Source organism: Cryptococcus neoformans, chromosome 3, assembly GCF_000149385.1.
Source record: "Cryptococcus neoformans var. neoformans B-3501A chromosome 3, whole genome shotgun sequence".
Lineage (NCBI taxonomy): Eukaryota > Fungi > Basidiomycota > Tremellomycetes > Tremellales > Cryptococcaceae > Cryptococcus > Cryptococcus deneoformans.
The window spans coordinates 572270-597139 of NC_009179.1; the positions used below are offsets into that span (position 1 = coordinate 572270).

The window sequence follows — 24870 nt, forward strand, 5'->3', positions numbered from 1 at the left end:
AAAAAGTAGACATGTTCACAGTAAAAATCCCCAATCAGCCCTATTCTCTGGCTTACCGCTTGTCTACTCCTGAAAGCAAAGCAGCAGAGACCATCGATCCAACTTATCCGACTGTGCTCTTCTGCCATCCTCCTTGGGTAGACAGCTTTTTTTTGTAAGCCTGAAAGCTCTGCTGGCAAACCGTTATCTCCAGCTGACCAATGCGCATATGCAGCTACCCTCAGTTCGACGATCCCGAGCTTCATCAGAAATATAACTTACTTGCTATTGATATGCCGGGCCATGGGTCATCCCATGTCGACTTACCCCTTGCCAAGGAATATTCGTGGCAAAATGCTGCCGATGACTTTTTCCAGGCACTGGTAGGTCCGCGTCTCCAAGTCATGAGACTGGCACTAATGTGTGCCCCCGTCAACAGAAGGCTTTAGTTATTGGTCCTGTTCACCTTGTAGGCTCGGCGGCCGGTGGTTTGACGGCTCTGAGACTGGCACTCTCTCATCCAGAGATCACTGAGAGCCTGACCCTTGTTGCACCTCCTTTGGAGGACGAACCTGAGTTTGTGGAGGAAGCGTTCGATGAATGGCTCAAGGTAAGCCCGTTTATTCAATCTTTACGAAGAAAACGAGTTTTGACATCGTTACAGGAGATAGAAAAAACCATTGCAGACAGGGACATTGAGTCGCTCGAATCCCTCAACACTTATGTCTTCGACTTTTGCAGTGGTCAAGTTGGTGACCCAGCTCTGCGGGAGATGACGGATGAATATGGTCATATGGTACAAGCTAAAATGGCTTCGGGCGAGGTAAGCAATCTGCGAAAATACAATCTACTAAACCTAACCATAAGCGACATGAATAGCTGGAGTCTACTCTGCCTATCTGTAACTCTTTATTGAGATCCAGAAATGTGTTGCCAAGTATGAGGGAGATGGAAGGGATTAACTGCCCAGTACTTATCATTGAGGTAAATCGGCCTTTCATGACGATTAAAAAAAGAGGTCTAATCGGAAACATAGCCTATTAACGAGCCACAACGAGCTGCCCAAACCGACTTGTATAACAACGTTGTCGACAGGCTTAACGAGGCCGCTTTCAGGTCTGGAAAGCACGTTAATGCTGCCAAGCATCTACTGGAAGGTGCTGTAACCGGTCGATGGATCACTCTAACCAATCCTGACCAGTAAGTCCTAATTAGTAGCCTTGTGATATCAAACTGATATAAGATTAAACAGGGTGGATATCATCCTGGCAGAGTTTTTGCGTACCAAATCGCCTGATTCCCTTCCCTCATCCCCCAATCCACTTCTGACTACCTATGTCGCCCGTCGACCATCCACTCCAAGAGATATCACGGGCTTCACCATTCTTCCCCCGCCCAAGCTTGCGTCTGGTAGAAAGACCTTGGGAGAGATGATGGATGACCTCGAGAGAAAAGGACAGGCCGGTGTCAACATTGAGGTGGAGGTCTTGGTGCATGTGGATGAAAGCGCAATCTAAAGGAAGTTGCACGAAGTTGTCTCCAGTCTTGAAAACCAATACAAATATAACGCCTTGCCATGAACTTACAATGTTTTGGGTATATAGAGGGGTAAAAAAGTATTTATGTTGAATATTGTAGTCCTTAACCAATGTATAGGGGTTGTTATTCTGCGCAGACTGGTGATCCCACGTTTGCTTGATGATGGACGACAGGTATAATGTAAATGGATGGGCTGCTCAGAAAAGGTACCGTTAAGACATCTTATGCGCTAGTCCCTTCCGTCTCCTTGAGAACAACCGTCATTATGTGCCCCGCGGCGGATGACAATGCTCGATCGTATTATTGACCCGAATAGATCAATTTTAGAATTCCCAACCAAATTATTATCTTCTTACCATCAGTGAAAGACATCAGTGGGCAAAAATGGTTGAAAGAAGACTTGAGGCAGGGTTGGATTGTTTAGAACAAATCGAGGCGTCGTATAACAGATGCGCATTTGACATTGAAAGAATAAAAACAAAAAGAAGCGAGAAAAGGAAAAGCAAGGAGTCACTGTTCGTGCAACCACGCACCTGACCGGAACGAACATGAAAGTAAAATAAATGGATTGCTTGATTACTATGTCGTACAAGACTTACCATTACGTAACGCAATTGGGACCAGAAGCTAAAAAATCAAGACTTGTTGATGACGGTGGGCCAGGTTACAATATTTGCCACCATGGATATATTTTACGCTCACTTAAATATTCTTCAGTTTATTAACGAGGGCTCTGAGAACGTCCTTAGAACTGAGGCTTTATCCAAATATTACAGCGTCTTGTCTCTTCCTCCTTGTTGTTCATTCACTGAAGTTATTTCATTTCGACCCCCAACGATGTCACCAGCAGATCAGCAAAAGAAAAGGCCTTATGACCACGCAATGATGTCGCCAGCAGATCGGCGGGAACAGAAAAGGTCCTACGACCAGCGACTGGTCAATTGCGCCTGCTCTTTGTCATACTGTAAGAGAACCGTGACCTCGACAACCCGAAGAAAACATCGAAAAAAAATGAGGGAAATTGCCAGCACACAAGGCGATGTCGCCCAAGATGACGGCAAGGACAAAAAAGACGGTAAAGCGTTTATCTTGCTGAGTACGACAAGTTATCGCTGACAGCGCATGCAGAGAGTGGGCCGTCGGCAAATGGGTAAGGTGTTGTCGTCGGAGCTGCTCTCACGACAGAAGTAAGCGGAGGAATCTAAGAGCTTATAAACAAGGCGTTTACTGACCCGCATAATACCTTACTTAAAGAGTAAATCCGATGCGCTTGTTAATAACTAGGCCTCAATATCCCACCCCATCCTTTAGGCTCTTATCATTCGGTTCCAGTCAAATGTTCAGTCCCGAGATACAAATGATGTGTGGGATGACGAGCGCATGTGATAGCGAGGAATATATGAGGTCTTCGTGCCTTGTGAAAGATAATATGTGCTGCAGGACGCTATTGCAGTCGATTGGACATGCATCAATCGCGCAGAGCCGTTGTTCTCCAATTACGCCTCTTCTGTGATCAGCTTCGCGACATCATTACTGTGGACCTTTGCCAGCATTTTTCTTCTTCGACAGGCCAGGGATCACCATCGCTCTTGCTCATCTCTGGCCTCCTCATACTCGTCAACATCGGTCTAGGATCGCGACAATGGCACTACTTTAGTACGTCCACACCAAAGGGACTGATCGACTTCTGTTGTGTGTAGACTAATTGGTGGGTAAAGTGAAGAGTGTCTGCCGGGCGGACAGGACCAATGTCATCGATACCAATGTTTACAGAAGAGAACCTTTTCATCAATGAAACAGAAGACTTTCGATACAAAGCTGAATTCTATCTGATATATAAAAAATAAGTAAAAGCACTTTTATGGCAATATAAAGTATGAGGGTTCCACGACGAGGCCACAGGTTATATCACTATGGTACATATGCATGCTGTGTTGCTTGAAGATTCTTCGAACGAAAGAAATTTCCAATATGTACAAAAACAAGTAAATCCTGTTTGTTGGATACAGATCTATTTAAAGTTCGAAGAGACCCATAAATAAGATCAAATCATGAGTAGGCTCAGAATCAATCCGAAGGGCGGGGTCAGCAGATGCTTGAAACAATCCGCCTCTGGTTGCATGACGCGTCATGCAGGCCATCAGCTTCTTCTTTTTCGTCCTGCACATGATGCCAGCAGCACACTGTCTGACGTCAGGGTGGCGTGTTGACAATGAACCTTGCTAGACCACACCATGAAGGGAGGGTTGGCAGAATATAGTGAGGGTTGGCAGAATATAAGTACCATGCCTGATGGACGTACATGTTTATCGCCTCCCAAAGATAATCAGCCTTAAGAGTAATTATCCTAAGAGTATTTATCCTTCTTTACAAAGTTCAGCATCCAACGAGCAACACATAACACCAATCGCAATGTTTGACAGTGTGTTATCAGCTTGACCCTTTTGGGTGTGACTGTTGACAGTGCCATCAGAGCTCCGAGCCAAGATCTCTTCCCACCATGGCTCTCACCCTCTCGCCAAACAGCGCAAAGACTTCCTAGCGGTCAATGCTGCCACCCCTCTTGAGCACAAAGCTCACTTCACTCATGAGGTCGTCGGAGCTGCCGCGGCATATGAGGCATTCCACGCTTTCGAGAACAATAGCGCACATGCCGAAAACGGTTCCAAAGTTACTCACGCCAGAGCAAAAGAGGTCAGGGCATCGATTATCATTTGAATCGCAGAAAATGCTAAAGGTGTTGTGGCATAGATCATCGCAGGTCTCGCAACAGGTTACGTTGTAAAGCTTGTCGAGGAAAAGAAGCTCCCTTTCAGTATGTTTCTCTCCCGTGATTCCACTTCCTGCGTGTTGGCTGACATTGCGTAGCGTCCGATAAGGATAAAGCAAGGTTCATTTCGGCTGCCCAGATAGATGCCGTCCGCGATGCCAAACGAGCTATCCGGGAATCGGGTTTGTACAATGCTCATGAGCTTGAGGCAATTGACAAGGACGAGAAGCACGCGGCTCAAGTTCTCTGAGGTTGAAGCTGATTATTGTAATATTATCGCTGTAACATAGTTATGATTAATATGAGAAGTAATGTCCTTTGATGAATGATTCGATTGATGTTTATTTGGATCTTGCTAAATGGAGTGGCGAACAGAAATTGGAAGTTGATGGAAAGTGAAGATAAGAAGTGCCACTCAAATACTATCGCCGAATTGCCGGCATCTCGAAGCTGGACGACCATTCTGTACAGCGCTTAGGTCAGTGGTGGAATGGTCAACTTAAGCGTGCAAACGTATTTTCGTCAACAAGTTATATTGCCAGAGTCAGACTCTCTATACCCCAAGAAAGCTCCTATTCAATTACACACGAAAAACGATCGAGTTCGCCTACCAAATCTCTTTGTTGACCTCACTTAAAACCTAATACACCTGTCACTATGGCCGACGTTGAAATGAACGGCAAGAGCAAGGACCTTTCTTGGGCCGCCAAGTGTGCGTAATCTTGACGCTACATCCAGCATCTATATGAATTCAATAGGTGTTATTCGCTGACTTTGTTTTGTTGGTGATAATAGCTGTCGAAGGATGGAATATCTTTGTCACTGGGCTACATGAAGAAGCTACCGAGGAGGACGTTCAGGATTTTTTTGCGGACTTTGGATCTATAAAGCAGGTCAACATGCCATTGAACAGACGGACGGGTTACGTTATGGTGGGTCTATTCCATTGAAACGCCGCATGGTTGTTTTGCATCCTGCGGCCATGACACCATCAGGCGAAATGAGCTTTTACAAGTAGGCGGAAGGGTTGGCTGACATGAGTGAATACAGGGCTATGCCATCATTGAATATAATGACCGGGAAAATGCGGAGAGGGCAATTGCGGAGGCCGATGGCACCACCTTCCTTGAACAAACAATCCACGTGTGCGTAACTTCGCCGTGCTGGTTTCGCATAAGTTTGTGCAGACTAACGGAGATAACAGCACCTTTGCATTCGCCAAGGCTCCTCAAGGAGGTGCTCAACGGAGAGAAGGCAAGGTACGAGAGTTGTCACCAACCAGGAGATAACAGGTGGATTGCTACATTGATGGAGGATGGGGCAATGTGTAGACTTACAGGAAAGAAGCAGCTATAACTCATGCATCATTGTAACAGCAGATACTTTGTACACGCTTTCTTAAAATATTCCCAGATGTTGTTCGATTTTCATGCATATGTAAGATGCGATTACAATTATATACGGGACGCAAGGCTGTAGGACTCTTCACCAGCGTGCGTGCACTACAATAATAATGATACGAGTCACAGAAAACTCTCAAGTGCTCAAGTCTGCTCCGTTGGCAAACACCAAATCGAAAATATCGGCATTCCTTTTAGCCACCAGTTCTTCTTCTTCGCCCTTCTCCGCTCCCCAAATCTCTTCTAAACTCTCGCAGATGCTCTTCAATCCAAAGAGGAATCCCATATCAGGCTTGCCAGGGTGCTTGGGGGGGAACCTAGCCATCACCATGCCCGTTGCCTGGTCAAATTGCGTGTCGTAGCCTTTACCAAGATTTGGCGGGTCAACATGATCGGTAGGAAAAGGGACAAAGTCACGTCCGGTGGTGGTATGCGCAAAGTCGACAACGCGGATATTGACTTCACCTCGAAGCCTGCGGTGTTGATGAGTGTGAGTAGATTGGTGTGGAGACCGTCCTCGCGATCGAGAACGAGAGGAGTGAAGGGCTGATTTGTCTGCGCTGCGACTTCGGCCATTCTTGCTGACCTTGTCCCTCTCAACTGTGACAGATCCTTCAGGCTGGCGACTGGAATTAGCCCAAGCCTCCTTGTCCGCTTGGATTGGAGCCTGTTCCGTTTCCATGATCTCTTCTTCATCTTCTTCTTCCAAAGCATCTAGAGTTTTTCCACTACTCATATGTCGGCTATAAGTGTCTTGAGTATCCTTGTCACCATCATAGATAAACAGCAAGCTGCAGCCGTAAAATCTGAATCCGTCAAGCTGGTGGATGATTGCGGCAAGATCATGCAACTTTTGAATGATGACTGGGATGTGGTCGATTAAAAGACGGTCGCCGTCCGAGAGATATGAACGGATGACACTGGTGAAATCTGGAGTTTTAATCTCTCGTCCGACGTACTTATTTTGAGATACGAATGATTGAGTGTCATTATTCCAGACCTAACAATGCAATCAGTTTGAGCAATTTAAAGAGACCCATGAGGAACATACCTGCATCCCGCACATCCTGACACCGAGTGTCCGACTGGTAGTTGCATCACATTTCTTTCTCTGACTCCTCTTCTTCAAAGGCGTGGCATCGTAACCGTACTGTCTGGTACCCATCTTCAAATCCAGCACACAAGGATGCTTCAAACGACCTGTGAGATCTTCCATGAAGATGAACAGTTCTTGCCTGGGGTTGTCATCGGGGGGTACAGATGGGGAGTTGGGCACCGTCTGCGTGGCACCTGAACGAGACTGACCGAGTCGACTTGACTCAGTGACAGAAGATGGTGCGGACGACGGTGAGAAGGCCGGTTTGGATGGTCCGAAAGGTGGTTGATCTTCCGCCAAATGGGTTGAATGTGAGTCAGCCCTGACGGCCGTCATAGGGTGCAATCCATTTCCTAAGGGGACCTTGGCCTTGCGCTTCATCTCCAATGGCGGCTCATCTTCCACTTCCATATCAAACATCCCCCGCTCTGCAGAGTCTTCCCTGACTCGTCGTGTGTCCTCCCTTCCGGTTCGAGCACGAATAGACTTGTTTCTTAGCTCAGTAAGGACGCCACCACTCTGAGTGCGCCTTATTCCCTCACTGGCCTCTGGCGGCTCTCTCAGGTCCATGCTTCCTCCTCCGGAAAGCTGACTCCTTCCTCGTCGCCGACTTGAGACAGAGTAACTGCAATCATCTCCTTCGTCATCCGCCTCATCATCTTGCCTATGCCCTATACCTCTTCTCCTTAACTTTTTCAAGATTGTGGCAAAGACGTGATCTTTCAACTTGGTGTTTACCGTTGTGGATCCAGTTCCTCCAAATGGGTGAGGTGAGCCATGTCCGGGATGACATTCGGTACTTGAGTTGTTGAATTGGGAGCGATAAGGCAAGACGGGGCTAGAAGCTGTGTGATGTAAATGACCCTGGCGCTGCTGGAATGAGGTTGAAGGAGAAGGTGCAGGAGTGGAAGGTTCGACGTATTGATGCTCTGGTATGGCTTTCGGCAGTGCCGGAGACCCAAGACCGGGCGCACGAAGATTTGGCGATATCCCAAAAGAGGATTGCCACGAGCTTCCGGGAGAACCTGATCCATATCGCAGGAACTCTTGCGACCTTGCAGACGAGGGTCTCATTGTTCTTCTTGACCCTTCTTCTTCGGAAGTTTCCCAGGGTCTACCATTTCGTCCCTTATTCTTCTCCTCCCAGTTGAATAACCAATCAGGGACGACATGCCGATTGAAATCCAAGGCTACTTCTGGAATTTCGACATGTTCCTTAGAGTGATTTGACGTGTGAGATTGGCTGGTGGCTCCTGTAATAGCTTGTTGGAGCATAGCTCGTTGATTATCCGAGCGCGACGCGGCAGCCGGGGTAGAAGGATGGGATGGATAAGGGGATGCAGCAGAGGGTGAGTCGAGAGGTGTGCTGCTTCCTTCTTGAGTGGCGCGCTGACGTCGATAATTCACCACCATGACTCCAAGATAGCGGGGGATAAACGCAAGGAGGGCTGGAGCTAGCCGTTCAACTTCTTCGTAGAATAGGTTTTCATGGCTCACAAGAGGCTAGGCTAGGGTCAGTTTTACACATGCAATCCTGACAACGACTACCCACTTTGCAGACTGCACGTCTGGTGAACTTGTAGATGCTGCTGTGGCCTCCAACAGCATGGCTAAATGGTTGTAATGGCACCGTCATCCTCTCCTCCTCTTCTCTTTCTTCACTCCCATAATCTACTTCACTCATCCAATCTCTGCCTTCCTCTTCAGGGTCCGAGGTAAACGACTCGGTGCTCGTGGTTGTCCAGCTTTCATCGTCTTCATCAAATTGCTCCTCAAGATCCTCGAATTGCTGCTGAGGCGAAGCCAACCCAGCACTTGTAGCAACAGGAGAGTGGTCAACAGGTGAGATATCGCCGCCATCACTGCTCTGCCTAGACCCACGAATAGGTAGAGGTGAAGTTGGTGCGATTGATGGCCCGACGATCGTTGGTTCACTCATTAGAGTGCTACGCGAGCTTCTGGTCTCTGCTCTCGACCTCGTTTTGATGGATGAACCTCGGCCGCTATGGTCATCCTCTTCTTCTTCGATAGCTTCCTCTTCGGGCTTCTTTTTTAAATCGACTTTTGCAGCTGCATGACTCTCTTTGAACAATCCCATCCCCATACTCCCCTTCCTCCCTTGCTTCGTTTTTGTGGCCGATCCGATCTGTTCCTTGGCTTGTGAGAGCATAATGAGAGCCTCTTTAGGAAGAGGCAGCTCTTTGCCCTCATTTCCAAGACGCAATGCTTCGCCAAATGAAGTATTGAAATCATCACCAAGCCCAAGCTCCAGCTTCGGGGTTCTTCCATCCTTATCTTTACCCTTTTCCTTTCGGGGAAGTGAGTATTCCTTATCGAGAGAGTAGTGTGAAAGGTAGAATGAACGGTCGAGAGAGGTGGGACGTGTGGGAGCATGTAGAGAGTTGCTTCTCCCACGACGAGGTTTGTTTGGACGGGTAATGGATGTGGATAAGAGCCGTATGGGATAGCTTTGAGACTGTGGCAAGGATGAAGGGTGAGTTTGCGGTGGTTGGGTAGAGCATTCAGCATCATCATCATCTTCTTCTTCCAAACCTTCTACAGCTCCAACCCGAAGGCTGATAGTCGCACTTCCCACTTCGCCCACTTCTCGCAATGAACGCTCCCTCTCCTTCTGCCTAGGTATTTCACGTTCCTTTCCCTTGCTCATCCTGCGGTGCAAGGTCGGAGAAGCCCCGAGACTTCCACTTTCCGCTGCAGTGTTAACAATCAATCCCAGATTTTTCTTGGGCGACTTTGATGGGGAGGGTGGGGTTGAGGACTGGGTCAGGGATCGAGAATGTGTGAAGTGAGGGTGGTGCTGGGGACGGGAAGGAGAGTGGACGGTAGGGTGGAACGGGACATGTTTGTTTGGGGATGGCTGAGGATAGGAGGGCATATGTAGTGCTGTGTTGATTTAGTAGTGCGAATGTTGAGCTGCGGAGCGTTAGCGGTGTGAGGCAAAAGAGTGGGCTATGATGTACCTGTACTGGAAGCGAGAGTGACTGGTGTACTGATAGGCAGAGTCATGCCAGGCAGTCTACGGGCAGGAAGGTGGTCAGTATGTGGTATAGACAGTATTCGCCTGCACGTGGAGACAGAGATCGGCGTGAAAATTGTAAACGTACGAACGGTGGATTGTGTAAGGGGTTGTCACCGGGCCAAGGCGTGCGGGTGTGAGCGTGAGGGGATGTAACGTGGAGGCGTCCGCTGGCACGTTCGTGGGTGATGGAACGGGTATGGAATGATTGTTGGGCAGTACTGTGGAATATTGATGATGGAAACGAACGAAGAAAAGGAAGAAAGAAAGAAAGAAAGTGAGAAAAGGAAAACGAAGAAGGGAGGATGAACAAAATGGAAAGCAGTCAGTCACCGGGCGCTGATTCCAACAAACAGATTCAACCTCCCACACTGCGTATGTCAAGCAATTCGCTACATCGCATCCATTCAGTCTATGTCCTACGCTACATACTCCGTATGAGCTTAATATATCTACTTTTTCAAATATTTTCGCCTGTACAATTCATCCACACCCTCCAAATAGTATGCATCGGGCCAGATGTTGTCCAAAGACCCCTGCGGTGTGTACTTGACAGCATTGTGGTTCTCTTCTCGGAGCTACAACGACAGTCAGAGTCGCTTCCTCAGCACAGCATTTCAAAACTTACCTTGAGCGCATCCACATATTCCTGACAAGGCCTCACATCCATGCTCGCCAACCTCTCCTTCAACTGCATCTTCTCCGCAATCTCCTTAGTGGAGCCGGCAACCCTCAAGGCAAAGAAGGACGCCGCACACCCCGAACCAAATGCGTACATGCCGATTCGCTTGCCAACTTCGATACCTTCAGGACTGCTGGCAATCACACTAGCCAATGCGCCATACAATGACGCAGTGTACATGTTACCGCATCTCGCAACACAGTCAGAGCCGGGCACGACGGCAGACTTGTAGTGTTCGGCGGCGACACCAATGAAGGCTTTTTCAACAGTCTTGTCGGTGTATGTTTTTGTCTTATCCAAGGATTGAATAGACTCAGGAACGTTGGCGAATAAAGGAGAGGAGGGATTGCGCAAGTAGTCCTACGAAGTGTTAGTTGCGGCGCCCATGAGGTGACCATGATATGCTCACGTTGTAGAACAAACGAGCGTGCCCTTTTTGGACAAGCTTCCCGTACGGACTATAAAACGTCAGATTTATCCTTCATCCATATAGCCTACTCACCTATGCAAGCAAACATAGTCAAATGCCGCAATTCCCTGATCCTTGTTCTCGCCATTTGCATGCCCATTGCCATTCACAGCAACACCCTCAATGTCGCCATTGATACCGTTGACAAACTTGTCAGCAGCATCAGCAATTTCCGACGCCTTGGTGGATACACTAGCGAGAGAAAGCTTCTTGGCAGCTCGAGCGCGAGACTTTTCGGCCTTGTCGACATAAGTAGAGTAGGCGTTGTCAAGGGCACCGAGGTAAGCGGCAATAGTCCAAGGGCCATCAACGGTGGGCTTTGGGATGTCAGCTTGGTATAGATGAGAGCGAAAGTAGACCAACATATTCAGCGGTGAGGTCAGGCTTGTAAAAGTCCCAAGTGTTGGCAATGTAAGTGCCGTGAACAGCTGCATATCACGTCACTGACTTGACACATTACACAGATTTCTGCACTCACGCTCAAGCACCAAAGGCGCATCGGGACCGATCAACATGGCACAAGCGCCCATGCCGCCGACAGGTCTTGCACCTCCCTCCTTGTAAATAGCAATGTCACCGCACATCACAATCGCATTCCTGCCGTCCCAGCTTTCAGACTGGATCCAGTTGACAGTGTTGAATAGGGCGGCGGTTGAACCATAGCAGGCATTTTTAGAGTCGATACCCTCGATATCAGTGTTGCCGGAAGCAGCAAAAAGGTCCATCAAGAGGGTCTTGGTAGATTTGGACTTGTCGATGATTGTCTCTGTACCGACGTCGAGACGACCGATTGAACGAGGGTCAATGTTGTACTTCTTCAAAAGGTTCGAAACGACAGTCAAGGCAAGAGAGTTGATGTCCTCCCTGTCAAAAGTTCGTCAGATATCCTAATTCAATCGTCAAAGACATTATCCTACTTGTCATCCGTGAAAGCCATGTATTTTTGTCCAAGACCAAGAGTGTATTTGCCTAGCCTGCAGTCAGTACACGCTCAGAAATTGGCTGTTCACAATGACCTACCCTTGCTTACACCGTCAAAGTCTTCGAGCTCATCCTCGGAGATGCACTGCCTAATATTAGCACGGCGACCGGCAATAGGACATGGAGCATGTGGACCTACCCTCTTGGGGAAGTACATCTCGATGGCGTGGATGCCGACGTTGGAAGGCCTGCTGGGTATATCAAATTGGGTCATTTTTGCTAAGTATGGTTTGGTTACGTGGATTCAGGAGGTGGACAGATTGCTTTTTAAAGAGGGTTTGGGGAGATACTAGTTTTAGAGAGGACACAATAATTAACCAACATCGCACGACCCGCGACGACGCGCGCGATCCCGACCGATTATTATCATCGTTCGATACCCACTCCCCCAAAATAAAAACAGGCAGAGGGATTTGGGCTAAAGATCATTGGCCACAGATCCCCACTCATGCTATATCTCCAAGAACTGTTGGCTGACATGGCGAAGATGTGATCGACATATCTTGAATCATACATATCATGCATAGAGTGAGATAGAGGCACCTACAGTATTACAGAGCCCAAAACAAAACGGCTTCTCCGCAGCAGATCAAGGATAAAAGCCCAGGATAACATTTTCATGCATGTTTGACTTTAATCCATGTGACCATGGGAAAAAGCTGTTGAATGATGGTGCCCCACTTTATCAATTTATAGAAACCGAGGTAAAACCGGACTGGTGCCATCAGGTAGCCTAATAAGCCGATATAACAGATAGAATATTATGACAAATCTCTTGAGGCCATCTCGAGAAGAGAACGACAGTCCCGAAGTGTATCGTGAAGGGCAGTCGTGACTTGATACATATGAGAAGCGTAAGAAAAACAAAACAATCCACACGGTGCAACCTAAACTAACGACTCTAACCCTTTTATCCTACACACTTTTATACTCGTTTGCAAGTTTAGAAAAACTTGGTGAACAAGCCTTCTCTCTTTGTTGATGGCGCTTTGGTGTCTTTTTGAAGGTTAACAAGACCCTGCAGAGACCTCATTACCTATAGAAATAGACCTTGAGCTTCCTATCAAATGAAGGCTTAAGATAACTTGACATACCTGCTCTAACTTGTCCTTTCTTTCTTGCAAATCTAAATGTTGCTTGATCTTTGGGTTCTCCCTAGCAAATTTGGCAATCTCATCCCTCTGCGAGCGTTCATTAGTATTTCTGCGACGAGGCTGTGAAAAGAATATTACACACATTCAGATCATACAAAATTCTTGAATCTATTTCCCGTGGGAATTGATAGAAGAACTGTTCCAAAAGCTCGATATTGATGAACATGGTACTCGTGTACGCGAGCTTGTCAGCCACCACGGCAAGGAATGCTTCAGGACAGAAAGTCGCCTGTTCAGGACCAGAACGGCATCGTCGAGATTTTAAAGCTTGTTGTCGGAATTTTAGGATGGCAAGGCGGTTTGAAAGGAGAAGGGCGTGACGACCTGTTGAAGTGTTAGCCGATGTCGCTGAGGAAAGATACCAAAGACCTTACCATCTACGATTTGAGCAGGCGAGTACTGATACGCATCCAGCACGGGTACAGCACTGTCATCTGCTTCACCAGCCACTCCACTCAATCGTCTCCTTCTTCTTTCCTCCTCCCATTTCTCCAAATCGCCCACATGCCTTATCAGACCTCCTAACTTTCTTGACCCTCCAACCCTGCTCTTAATCTCTGCAAGCTTCGCATCACATCTCTTGATCTCTTCTGCAAACTTCTCTTCTGCCCTGTCTCTGCCTACCGCCCATTCTCGGTCATCGACTTCTACTTCGTATTTGTATGGCTTGATACAGTTTTCTACTTGATCGGCGGTGATGCCCATACGCTCACGCAGGATGGCAAGGGAGAATTCAGTGATACGGTCGGTAACGGATGGATGGAAAGTGAAAGGTTCACCGGTAGCAATAGAGTCGATCAACTGCCGCAAACCGTCAGCGACAAGGGTTGTAGAGTCGCGACCAACGCCAGACTTGGTGAGAAGCGAGCTCGCCGTTTCAAGCTTGTAGTTCCAATACGGATCCAAATCCTTAGCAGACAGCTTCCTGTCATCAGCTAACTTGCCCAATTCCGCAGCTCTTGGATCGTTCCAATACAGTTGCTCCAAAATGTTCATCAACTTGTCGTCGAGCATATCCTTGAGCTTGGCGCGGACGGCAGGTTTGGTAAACTGCGCAGTGTACTCTTTGAAGCGAGCTTTGAGGGCATCGATAGTCTCTGCCATGTAAGACTCGGACGTAATACGTCGATCATTATATTGGACCTTAAATTGATAGCTAGCCTCTTCAAGCTCGAGTTGTACGGCATTAGTAATACCATGCAAGCTTGAAGCCATGCTCGTTTCCAGCACATCCATGAGACGTCGACGAAGAGTGTCGGTACCGAACATGAGCTGATCGTGCTTGAAGTGCTTGGAATTTTCACCACCGAAGAATTGTTCTTCACGCTTAAGCACGGCGCCTGTAACGTTCGGAGACTCTCTGTCGCCCATAAACGACCTTATAACACCTGCAGTAGGGGGAGCCTTGCAAACGACACCGACATATCCTAAGTGAAGGGGATACCTATCACCGCGGATAATCGCCGCACCCTGTTCGGGTGGCACCAAATCCATCTTGGTCACTACACCGATTGTCCTGGTGCCCAACGGATCAACCCTTCTGCTTGCTCGTAGAGCTGGAGAGTTGGCCAAGTCAACATCGGCGGCACAAACGGCAAGAATGATGTTAGGCTCCCGGATGTATTTGTCACATAGATTTGAGATCTTGTCCTTGAGCTCTTCCGGTTGATTCATAGATGAGATTTGGATATAGCCTGGAAGATCGATAAGAGTCAAATCGGGAACATGGGGTGAATGGATTTGCAAGTGGATAGGATCGTCGGAGACGGCAAGTTCAGGTGGAACAGAGAGGTTGAGGTCGGTAAGAGTTTTCTGAATCGTAGCGAACGAAGTGATCTTGCCCATACCAGGCATGTTTGGGAAGACGCCGTACTCTGCGGGGGTCGTGGATGAGGATGCAGCGTTAGCGGGAGTGTTGATCAGAGTTAACTCGATAGGGCGCCGAGTCACCATATTGTTGCCCCTTATTATAGTTAGTTGCAAGTCTTCTTGATTCTGAGCGTACTCACTTGGGTAAGAACTCGTGTCCGACAATGGCCTCGAGAACACTACTTTTTCCAGAACTCTGGCTTCCAATGACGACAATGGATGGCAACTTGAGAGCATCGCTCTGATCCACGCTCAACAATACCGAGCGAATCTCGATGAGCTTCCTTGTCAATTGCAACAAATGATGCTCATCCCCACCGCCAGAGCTGAATGGGTCGCTCCTCTCCTCTTCTGCCTTTGCAACAGCCGCCGCACCCACAAGTCCTATTAGAGCCTCCTCACCAGCTGGCCCACCATTGTTTGGCTCCCCTGGGCCTTCTCCTGGCCTCCATTTTCGCTTCCCTTCAGCACCGTTCCCAGAAGACGTCCCTTGATCTCGGCTGAACTGTGAAGTGAAAGCATCCCACCAATCTTTTGTCCCTTGCTTTAACGCATCTGCAGTATCTTGTACACCTGACGCCGTGTCTGAGAGAGAGCCTTGGATAGAGAATCCAAGTTGCGAGGCCGAGTCATAAGCTGATGATAGCTTGTCTGTCACATTAGACAGAATCTCCGACGTTGCGTTACGAACACTTTCCAATTTGTAGTTCGCATATCCCACTCCACCAGCGCCTATAGCTGCGCCATAGAGAGGCACTCTGAAGGCTCTAGCCATAGCCCTGGGTATGGACGAGAAAGAGATTGCTCTGACATGAACTTGTCTTGCTGGTGGTGTTAAAGATAACCGAGCGTGGACAGAGGGCCGTGTGCGATTGAGGATGTACGGCCTGGCTGTGGGAAGCCGGCGGAGGATTGTTTTTGCTGAAGACATCAGTCGTTCAGAATGTCATAGGTGGATTCGTTGGCCGAACTGTCTTGTGTATAAGACGAGGAAATTTATGGATGCAGACGAAAGAAGAATATTTCCCACAATACGGTGCTCCATCTGGTGGAGGAACGATGACGGGTGGCAACGGCAACGGCATTAAGCCCGACGGAACCAATTTTTTCGACATTTGTTGTTGTTCCACCAACACACCACTTTACGATTCCACAAGAGATCCTCCCTATAAACGTACAGTGACGAACGGGCAGGCGAAGATTGCGCAGGCAACAGAGCTTTCGACTTTCATTGCTGTCCCAGAACTACATTGAAGGATGGCATCTCGCCTTGCCTCCCTCACCCCTTCCAAAAATGCTCGATCAAGGGGTTCTCCTTCACCCTCCCCTTCTTCGGTGCAGTCACCACTAAGGCCGACAGAGACAACACACCACCGCATGCTCAAGCTTGTAATAGGTGAAATCAAGAATGTTATAAGGAATTGGGATGAGATAGTGATTCTTGAAGGGTTCAAGTCTGCCAAAGGCTGTGTGGATGAGAGTACAGAGATGGAGTGAGTGCTGCACACATAATCATAAGGCTGTCGGCTGAAGTGAGAATAGCAACATTATAGATGTAGAAGAACGGCCAGAGAGGGAAGAAGTAGGGCCTCATTTATCGTCTTTGTATAATCACCGGGTCAACTTGCAATTGACCATTAGTAAACTTGCAAGTCAACTTTCAATTCATTTCGTCATTTGGGCTGACTGCTGAGCAGGATAACTTCCTCGGCAAACTGTGTCAGCTTGTCGATCAAGCAGAGAAGGTGCTTCTAGGGGCTTGTCAAAGAGAGACATATGATTTTGTATTTATCGAACCATTATGGCTCACATGGACTCTAGAACATTTCGGTGAGCTCATTCTTCATCTCACTGAAAGCTTCATCCTGACTTCTGATAAGTTAACACTATTTCCTCCCTTATTCCTCATCACACCTATCATTTGGCCGAGCTATCTGTTCTCGCTTCTACAATTCTCGACCCAGCAACCACGTTTGATGATGCGAAATACGCTCTGGAGGCTTGGCGAGATCTTGCGACAGGCGGAGAGAGATGGGAAGCAGTCCGTGAATGGGAAGAGCTGGTCGAGCTGGAATTGACCAAAGCAGAGGAAGAGGAGGAAGAAGAAGATAACGCAAAGGGAAGGAAAAAGCGGCGGTGATAGTTGTCAATTCGAAAAGCGAGCTATCGCGAAGAGGTGTTAGAGGACACGAGTGGTTTGCACTTGATCCAACATGACAGAAGCCTGTAAGCATCGGCCAATATTGCAACCATCCTGCAATATGCTACGCTGCAGCTAGTCAAAGGGCCAGCTTATGCGTTATCCCCCCTGTATATTAGAAGGCAAGGACATTATTACTGTATGCATCCACATCAAGCTTCTGCCGTCATAGCTACGTTTGAGGTGTGCTGAGAGTACCTCTACCAAATTCCCAAGCTTTTCCTACAAGTTTTATTTTACAGTCGTCCCATGTACAAATGAGTCTTCCTCCTCTTTTGCTCAACTGTGTCCCATTGAGTACAGTCGTGAGCGGGCTGTCGGCAAACTTTTTCGGGAGAAGCTTGGCAGTCAATGGTGAATTTACGTAGTACCCAGTGAGATGGGCATGGGCGGATCCGGTCTGCGATTTCAAGGTAAGGGTTTATCGCCTTATTGAGTTGTGTTCCAGTGGAATGTGCTTACCACAGGATCCTCTATGACGCCAAGTCCCGGAGCAAAAACTCTGGAATTGATATGCAATTGATCGTCTGGTTGCTCCCTTGCAACTTGAGTAACGATGATCATGCCGTCGGAAAAGGCCAGCTGCAAGGTACAAGTGGATCGGTGAGATAAAGCGACCCAATGCAAGGCTGACCCACCAAATTAGCTTCTGAAGCTTCTACTTTTGCCAAGTCAACTTCGGGAGCCAGAGAAACAATAACGGAGCTTCTCGAGCCGAAAGCGAACGGTGAAACAGCAACAATCTCTTCCTCCTCTACTCCAAAGACACTGCTCACCTTCCTGAGATCTTCTTTGGAAGACTTTCCGTCAAAAGCTTCGAGGATATTCTTGGGTAATGAGGGAAGGGTGATCTCTACTTGTTTGCTTTCGATCTTCCTTGCGGTAAGAACGCCGGAGAAGCGGGTGGTAAATTCGATGGTTTCAAAATCAGGGTTGATAGAGAAGACCGCCTGAGATGCTGCCAATGTGGCATGTCCGCAAAGTGCTACCTCCTGGAGATACAGATTTTATTGGCTTCTAATGAAAACATTGAGCATGGATGGGACGAACTTCTTCGGGAGTAAACCACCTCAAGCCATACTTCCCAACGCAGCCCTCACCATTGCCGTCGAGTGGGATAAGATAAGCCGTTTCAGCAAAGTTGAAATCCCTAGCCACTAATGTCATGAACTGTTCATCAGTTGACTGAGGATCGGAAGCCGAGTCAAAGAAGACGACGGCCGCTTGATTGCCTGAATGGAAAGTTGGGGCGAAGGCGTTGAGAAGGTAGAATGGGAGTGGAGGGGAAGTCATATTGGCTGTGCTGGGAAGCTAGTATCCTAAGGCGAGGTATATATATAGTTAGAAGCTCACATCTCACGTCAGGATCGGTAAATAGCGTAGCTTGCGGCTTCTTGACGCATGCGATCGATAGTCTTCAGGCACAAGGCACGTCATAAGCAAAAATGGGTGATATCATCACTTTTTCTTCTCGTGTCTTGGCGACAAAACGTCACAGCTGGGATCTCTCGCTCGCACCAACTGCCATAATCAACACATCCAGTACTCAAGAGGCCAAAGAATGGCCCCCTTAGCATTACTTACACCTCTCGTAGTTCGTACCCTCCTCACTCTCCCTTTTCCCCATACTTACTTCCAGCCGGACGAATTCTACCAAGCCCTCGAGCCAGCACATTACCACGTCTTTGGGTATGGGTACCTCTCTTGGGAATGGCGAGACCTACCTTTGGCGGAAAGTCTCGCTCATACAGACGTGTCAGAATTGCATGGAAAGCTGTGGGGTAAATTAGTGGCAGTGGCAGCCGGTGGCAGGATGAGGGGCTGGGCTTGGCCTGGGGTCTTTGTAGTTATCTATGAGGTGTTGAAGGGATTGGGATTGGACAGAGGTCGGTTCCTTGTGAGTGTACATATCTGGGATATTTTCTGTATATATATCTGATGCACACCTCTAGACAATGGTACCTCGCGCTGTAGGCATAATCATTGCCGCTCTCACAGACTACTACACTTATTGCCTCTCATCAAAGCTTCTTGGGCACGGATCTGCTCCTACGGCTGTAGGTTGAGACGGCGCAATGGGACGAAGCATGATTGCTAATTTGCGGAACAGCTATTTCTGTCATTGACTTCCCTTTTTAATGGCCATCTTCTCCCGCGATCCCTTTCAACCTCGCCTGAAACGCTCCTTACTCTCATGGCCTTATACTACTTTCCTTTCCCTGCCCCTGGAGTGCCAGAAGTCTATGGTCTGCAAAATGTTACCAATTTGAAGCCAATAGGAGCAAGTAAAAGTAGAAGAGAAACAGAAGGAGGAGAGAAGGAGTTCATGAGAGTGGAAGATTCTGACAAGAGTTCTTATGGCGTGAACGACATGGACTACGTGGTCATAGATAGAGCACCACCGTTCGTAGTGGAGGCGCCTCAGTAAGTCATCTGGACTCATGCCATTGATAGTACTAATAAAACTCAGGCACAAAGATAGACTAGTCTTGTCCATCTGTCTTGCAACTCTTGCTCTGTGCATTCGTCCTACAATGTTGAGCCTATGGGCTTTCCTCGGTGCAAATCTTTTATGGCGTCGCTTCCAATCAAGTGGTTTGCAGAGTTTGATTGGCACCACGGCATTAGCCATGTCAAGCATGTAAGTTTTGAATCGCGCGTTATCCACCCCCTACTGATACAATTGAAGCCTCTGTACTGTGGCTGGGTCCACCGCCATCGATTACTTGATGTCAGGCCGCCTCTACGTTCCCCTACTCACTTTCATCTATCAAAACGTTATTGTCAATATCTCATCATTTTACGGCTCGACAGACCACCTCTATCACCTTGTCCAGACTCTACCGATCATGCTTTTCCCGCTATGGATCTGGTGGGCCAAAGGTTTTATTGCGTGTATTTTACCCGCCAGTCTTTTACCGGCTCAGCTCAACAAGTTTGACAAGCCAAAAGGATTGAAAATCCTGGCCAAAGCAATCACCTTTACAATCGCCGTTTTCTCTCTCAGCCCTCATTCCGAATGGCGCTTCCTTCATCCTCTCCTTCCACCTCTTCTTCTGTACACCATCCCGTCTTTCTCCATCTCGTATACTCCTACTGTCCTAGGGGCATATTACCCAGTCAGATCATTTCGACAATATCTGCGCATGGACAAGGTTCCATTTTACGTCATCCTACTTTCAGGGATCGTGCCGTTCATCTATCTAAATGTTTTCCATGGCGCAGCGCAGGTGGAAGTGATGAACATCTTGAGAAGGGGGGATTTAGGGAATGTGACTAGCCTCGCCGTCCTGGCGCCTTGTCATAGTACGCCTTGGATGAGTCATTTGCACAAGGATATTGAAGGATGGTTTTTGACATGCGAGCCTCCGGTGGGGTGAGTCTTACCATGTTGAACAATACAAGTCTCGTAAACTACAAGTCTCGTAAACTGACAGTCCATCTCAGTGTGGATGCGAAGATGCATAGGACCCAACAGGACTGGTTTTACTCCAATCCAGTCCAGTACCTTTCTTCCGTCTTCCCATACCCTCCTTCTCAACTTCATGACATTTCTTACGCATCTTTCAGCAAGACATATCCCTCGCACATCATCCTCTTTGGCGAGCTTCTTTCGCGACGAGGCATCGTCTCTGAAACGGTGCTGGAGACGGACGAAAGTCAGCCTGTGATAACCACACGGGAAGGGGATGTGACTGGGGAACTCGAGAGCTTGGGTTATCACGAAGTTTGGAACGGGTGGAATGGTTTTGATTGGGCCCAGGATGAAGAAGAGAGGAAAGGAGGCGTGAGAGTATGGAGGCTGGCATGAGGTCTGAGATGGCTGCAGGCTATTTGACACGATGGTTGTACTATATCTTGGAAAATGTGTTTGATGTAACGATTCCTTTGTGATCAGCAGATGGCGATGATACATTTATTGAAAGCCGACGAACAAAGGGTAAGAAACATCATGTCGCAAAAGACATGATTATCTCGCTGGATTGTTTTTAGTAGATACGTCATATTGGTTGTCATCTTTCAAGGTATCATCACAATATCGATCATACCCTCATCCCCGACGATTGACTTTTAGCGTCCCTTGATCCACAATAACCAGTCTCATCAGGCCTTGCTCTCGTTTGTTCTCTTCTGTCCAAGCGCGCCCCGCCTTTTTCTCTCTTTTCGTTGTCGACTTATCATTCTATGCTGCAACGGGAGCAAGAGAGAGAAAATTTGTGGATAATTTGCTCAAACGACATTGAAAATCATGATCGCCCTCCTCTCTACCATTTCCTTCCTTCTTGTTGACATCATCTTCAGAGTGGCTCACCACCGCTTCAACAACGACAGCCTCGACGCTCAATATGGAGCTGGATTTTAAGTAGGTAATCGTCGGTAGCGTGCGGTTGATAATCATTGAGTGGTTCAGAGAGAGGCATTGCAAAGACAGGCCAGGGGCTTATTAACCGTGTTGGAGGGAAAGAGAAAATGTCCATTTGTTTGACGACTCGGACGACTTTTCATGAGACGTATATACATGATTACATCCTATCGTAATTCCGTAATGATGATCATTCTTTGGTTTTTGTGTACTCGCCTTTTTTTGGTGATACAGAGTAATGTAGATCCCAACAACATGACATAAGCTACCGCTTTTTTTAATCCTCGTCCTTGTCCTGGCTCTCGCGCTTGGACCAATCCAGCCAGCTTCCGACATAGTTCCTCACGCTCTTGTAGCCCTTATCGTTGGCAATCTCGGCCGCAGAAGCGGAACGCCTGCCAGAACGGCAGAAAAAGATGATGTTCTGCTCGGGCTGAGGCTTGGGGAAGGCGAATTCCTAGATCCAAATGTTACATTTAAACGATTTGCGCCAGGACAGCTAGCTGCTTGTAAGAGTTTGACGTACCCTTTGGAAGTCTCCGGGGTTAGAGTGGGAGTCCAAAGCCTCTTTGAGCTTGGACAGGGGCAAGTTGACGGCAGAAGGAATAGACCCAAGAGCGACCTCGTCAGGCTCCCTCACGTCCACCAAAAGGATATTCTATACAGACGGTCAGCGACTGCGAGGGCCCGGCCTGCTGTCAAGCACAAAACGTACATCAGTAGGCTGCTGGGTAATGGGCTTCAACTCCTCGTAAGTGACGATGGGGTCCTTGGCCCACTGCGAGGGCTTGCGGTTTGCAGCGTCATACCTGGCTTGGGAGACGACCATCCTGAGAGGCTGGGCGGTGGAGAAGGCCCTTTTGGCGGGGAGGGGAGCTCTGAGTCGAGCAGAGGAGGCGAGGGTGCGGAGGGAGCGTTGGGCGAAAGTGCGAGCGAAGGACATGACGGGGTAATTTATTCTAATTTGCTGATGAAGAAATGTTCGGCCGGAGGAGGTTTGAACGACGAATACGGTCCTCGATTCCCAAAGATGCCGAGCACGTCATATTGGTCGGGATTAGCGGGAGCAGATGGGGATTAGAAAGTGGGCTGGGAGGTTGTAGTGAGGTTGTAATGGTGGTCGTAATGAGATTGTAATGCGGTTGTAATGATTGAATGATGAGTAATGGCTGTGGAATAATCCACGTCACGCAATCTTTTTCGCTGGTCGCAACGTCCACTTCTTGTTTTCGTCTTCCGGGCTTCGTGCACCAACCGAAAAGCACGCCGCCGCCATGCCCTCCCTCCCCGCCCGCCTCCTCGCCCGCCGCGCACTGGCCGCCCCGCGCATCCCGCCCCGCGCCTTCCACCACGCCTCCCGCTCCCTCGCCCCGCCCGAGCCTTCCCTCGTCCCCCCGCCCACAGCCCTCTCCGCGCTCGCATCCCGTCTCTCCCTCAGGCCGTCCCCCGCCCTCCAGTCCGCCCTCGTAACATGTCTCACACATCCCTCCTTCGTCCCCGCCGCACAACAGGACAGCGAGCTCCAAGCCGGCCCGGGAAGCGCCGCTCCGGCAACGAAGGAAACCAACGAGCTCCTTGCGACCCTCGGTAACTCTCTCCTCGGCCTTTTCGCCTCGGAGCACCTCTCCACCATTTATCCGTACCTCCCTACAAAACCTCTCCAACAAGCCGTCACCGCCTACGTCGGCCCGGCGTCGTGTCTCTCCGTCGCTCGTTCGCTTGGTGTCGCTGTCCAGGGTGGTGGTAACACTGGTTTACCAGGATTAGGTGCTGGTTCCAGCAGTGCGGGTGTTGCTGTTAGATGGAGCAAGACTGCGGTTGCAGAGAGGAACTGGAGAGATACTAGGGGCGAGGCTGCCCAGGGACCTTTGAAGGTGCCCGTCGGCAAAAGGTTCAGAAAGTACATCAAGCAGGAAGATCAGGACGTTACCGTTCAGGCGCGAAGGGAGACACACGAGGATGTGGTTGCCAGCGCAGTGCGAGCATTCGTCGGATTGATCTACCAAGAACAAGCAAGTCTTATGACCCATAATAACGTTTCTGCATCTTGCGCTAACTTTCTTTTTTTTTGGTAGGGTATCCATGCCGCGCGAGCATTCACCCACGCCCACTTCCTTTCCCGAGCTCTTGACCTTCCTTCTCTCATCACCCCCATCAATCCTATGCAAGTGCTCTCCTCTGTTGTCTCCTCCCACCTGTCCGCTGCCGGCGTCCCCGCTTCCTCCTCTCACACCCTCATCCAACCACGCTTACTCGCTTCCACTGGTACCGCTTCCCAAGCGCCCCTGTTCCTCATTGGCCTATTCTTGCCTTCAGGTATCAAGCTCGCCGAGGGGCACGGGTCAAGTAAAGCCATGGCTCAACATCGGGCGGCTGTGAATGCCCTGCAAAGTATTTTCTTTATGCGTGGCGATCAGGACGGTGCGCAAGTATTGGGTATCAAGGGTTTGGGCAAGCCTGTTGGAGAGTTTGGGGAAGGCTTACCTTCTTCTGCGCACGAAGAATGGGTGTTTGATGATGGCAAGGTTGTGAAGGGTGAAGAAGAGAGGTCATTCGAAGGTGTGGAATGGGGAGGCAAGGAGGTTTTGCCAGGGAGCAGACGGTAGATTATATGCATATATCATGTTTTGGGTATCTTGAAGGCAGCATGGGTACATAAAAACCCGTTTTTTAGCCGAGTCATTGATTTGAAGTAGAGGATTGGTCGACTGGCTCGTGGGCCAGCGCAGCGATAGACGTTTCCAGCGATTGTATTCTGTTGGTCATTTCATCCACTACAGCGACAAAGCTTAGTGTTGTTCCCGCTCTGCATCATTTATTTGAAGTAATAAATTCTGGCTCACTTTGTTTTCTGCCAATGGTTTCACATGAGTATTTATCCAAAAGGTGTTACGGTCAAGTAAAGGCCAGCGTTCAACTTACAAAAGCTCGGCACTCTTCTCATCGACCTGTTTATTCAGTCGATCCACCATCTTATCGACCTCCATCATTTCGTCAGTCTATATCTTGGACTAGGCTTCTTGATATCTCCAGAGTGCTTGCTTGCTTCTTTTGCTTTGCCTAACGTTGTGCCTTTGATTGGAAAATGAACTCACAGTTTCGCCTAGTTCTCCCATAGATCCAGTTGACTGATACTTGGAACTCCTGATGGAGCCCAGCCTGGATAATGACGAGTTGGTCTTTGCGGCAGACATGGTATGGCTTGTAATTTAGCGTGAGCAGAGGAAAGAGTGATTGTAATAATAGCAGACACAATGCACCGATTGATTGGCGAACCGCAACCGCCCGCCGGGGAAATGCACATGCGACGTTGACCGTGGCGCGTAAAATG

At 48.6% G+C, this 24870-nt stretch overlaps 9 protein-coding genes across 9 annotated transcripts; 4 read left to right on the plus strand and 5 right to left on the minus strand.

Annotated features, from left to right (window-relative positions):
- Window positions 1-11: 11 nt before the first annotated feature.
- Window positions 12-1496, plus strand: CNBC2060 (hypothetical protein; the record flags this gene model as incomplete). The annotated part of the gene is made up of 7 exons (XM_771622.1): window positions 12-154; window positions 215-362; window positions 419-589; window positions 644-802; window positions 859-963; window positions 1016-1179; window positions 1232-1496. 7 exons carry the CDS (start codon window positions 12-14, stop codon window positions 1494-1496), a joined length of 1155 nt encoding a protein of 384 aa, XP_776715.1.
- Window positions 1497-4945: 3449 nt separating this feature from the next.
- On the plus strand, window positions 4946-5577 carry CNBC2070 (hypothetical protein; the record flags this gene model as incomplete). The annotated part of the gene is made up of 4 exons (XM_771623.1): window positions 4946-5000; window positions 5084-5220; window positions 5339-5433; window positions 5493-5577. The coding sequence occupies 4 exons, from the start codon at window positions 4946-4948 to the stop codon at window positions 5575-5577; spliced, it is 372 nt and encodes a 123-aa protein (XP_776716.1).
- Window positions 5578-5824: 247 nt separating this feature from the next.
- Window positions 5825-9452, minus strand: CNBC2080 (hypothetical protein; the record flags this gene model as incomplete). Its single annotated transcript, XM_771624.1, has 3 exons — window positions 5825-6688; window positions 6740-8287; window positions 8337-9452. The coding sequence occupies 3 exons, from the start codon at window positions 9450-9452 to the stop codon at window positions 5825-5827; spliced, it is 3528 nt and encodes a 1175-aa protein (XP_776717.1).
- An 821-nt stretch (window positions 9453-10273) lies between these two features.
- CNBC2090 (hypothetical protein) lies at window positions 10274-12167 on the minus strand (the record flags this gene model as incomplete). The annotated part of the gene is made up of 9 exons (XM_771625.1): window positions 10274-10399; window positions 10450-10863; window positions 10913-10961; window positions 11006-11289; window positions 11336-11400; window positions 11451-11836; window positions 11890-11941; window positions 11993-12038; window positions 12093-12167. 9 exons carry the CDS (start codon window positions 12165-12167, stop codon window positions 10274-10276), a joined length of 1497 nt encoding a protein of 498 aa, XP_776718.1.
- A 729-nt stretch (window positions 12168-12896) lies between these two features.
- On the minus strand, window positions 12897-15907 carry CNBC2100 (hypothetical protein; the record flags this gene model as incomplete). Its single annotated transcript, XM_771626.1, has 5 exons — window positions 12897-12989; window positions 13048-13134; window positions 13190-13431; window positions 13482-15070; window positions 15117-15907. The coding sequence occupies 5 exons, from the start codon at window positions 15905-15907 to the stop codon at window positions 12897-12899; spliced, it is 2802 nt and encodes a 933-aa protein (XP_776719.1).
- A 1505-nt stretch (window positions 15908-17412) lies between these two features.
- Window positions 17413-18469, minus strand: CNBC2110 (hypothetical protein; the record flags this gene model as incomplete). The annotated part of the gene is made up of 4 exons (XM_771627.1): window positions 17413-17604; window positions 17639-17758; window positions 17815-18168; window positions 18227-18469. 4 exons carry the CDS (start codon window positions 18467-18469, stop codon window positions 17413-17415), a joined length of 909 nt encoding a protein of 302 aa, XP_776720.1.
- Window positions 18470-18577: 108 nt separating this feature from the next.
- CNBC2120 (hypothetical protein) lies at window positions 18578-20987 on the plus strand (the record flags this gene model as incomplete). Its single annotated transcript, XM_771628.1, has 7 exons — window positions 18578-18625; window positions 18675-19073; window positions 19129-19233; window positions 19287-19600; window positions 19647-19817; window positions 19866-20552; window positions 20624-20987. The coding sequence occupies 7 exons, from the start codon at window positions 18578-18580 to the stop codon at window positions 20985-20987; spliced, it is 2088 nt and encodes a 695-aa protein (XP_776721.1).
- Window positions 20988-21816: 829 nt separating this feature from the next.
- On the minus strand, window positions 21817-22482 carry CNBC2130 (hypothetical protein; the record flags this gene model as incomplete). The annotated part of the gene is made up of 3 exons (XM_771629.1): window positions 21817-21996; window positions 22066-22197; window positions 22255-22482. 3 exons carry the CDS (start codon window positions 22480-22482, stop codon window positions 21817-21819), a joined length of 540 nt encoding a protein of 179 aa, XP_776722.1.
- Window positions 22483-22813: 331 nt separating this feature from the next.
- On the plus strand, window positions 22814-24145 carry CNBC2140 (hypothetical protein; the record flags this gene model as incomplete). The annotated part of the gene is made up of 2 exons (XM_771630.1): window positions 22814-23551; window positions 23615-24145. 2 exons carry the CDS (start codon window positions 22814-22816, stop codon window positions 24143-24145), a joined length of 1269 nt encoding a protein of 422 aa, XP_776723.1.
- Window positions 24146-24870: the final 725 nt, after the last annotated feature.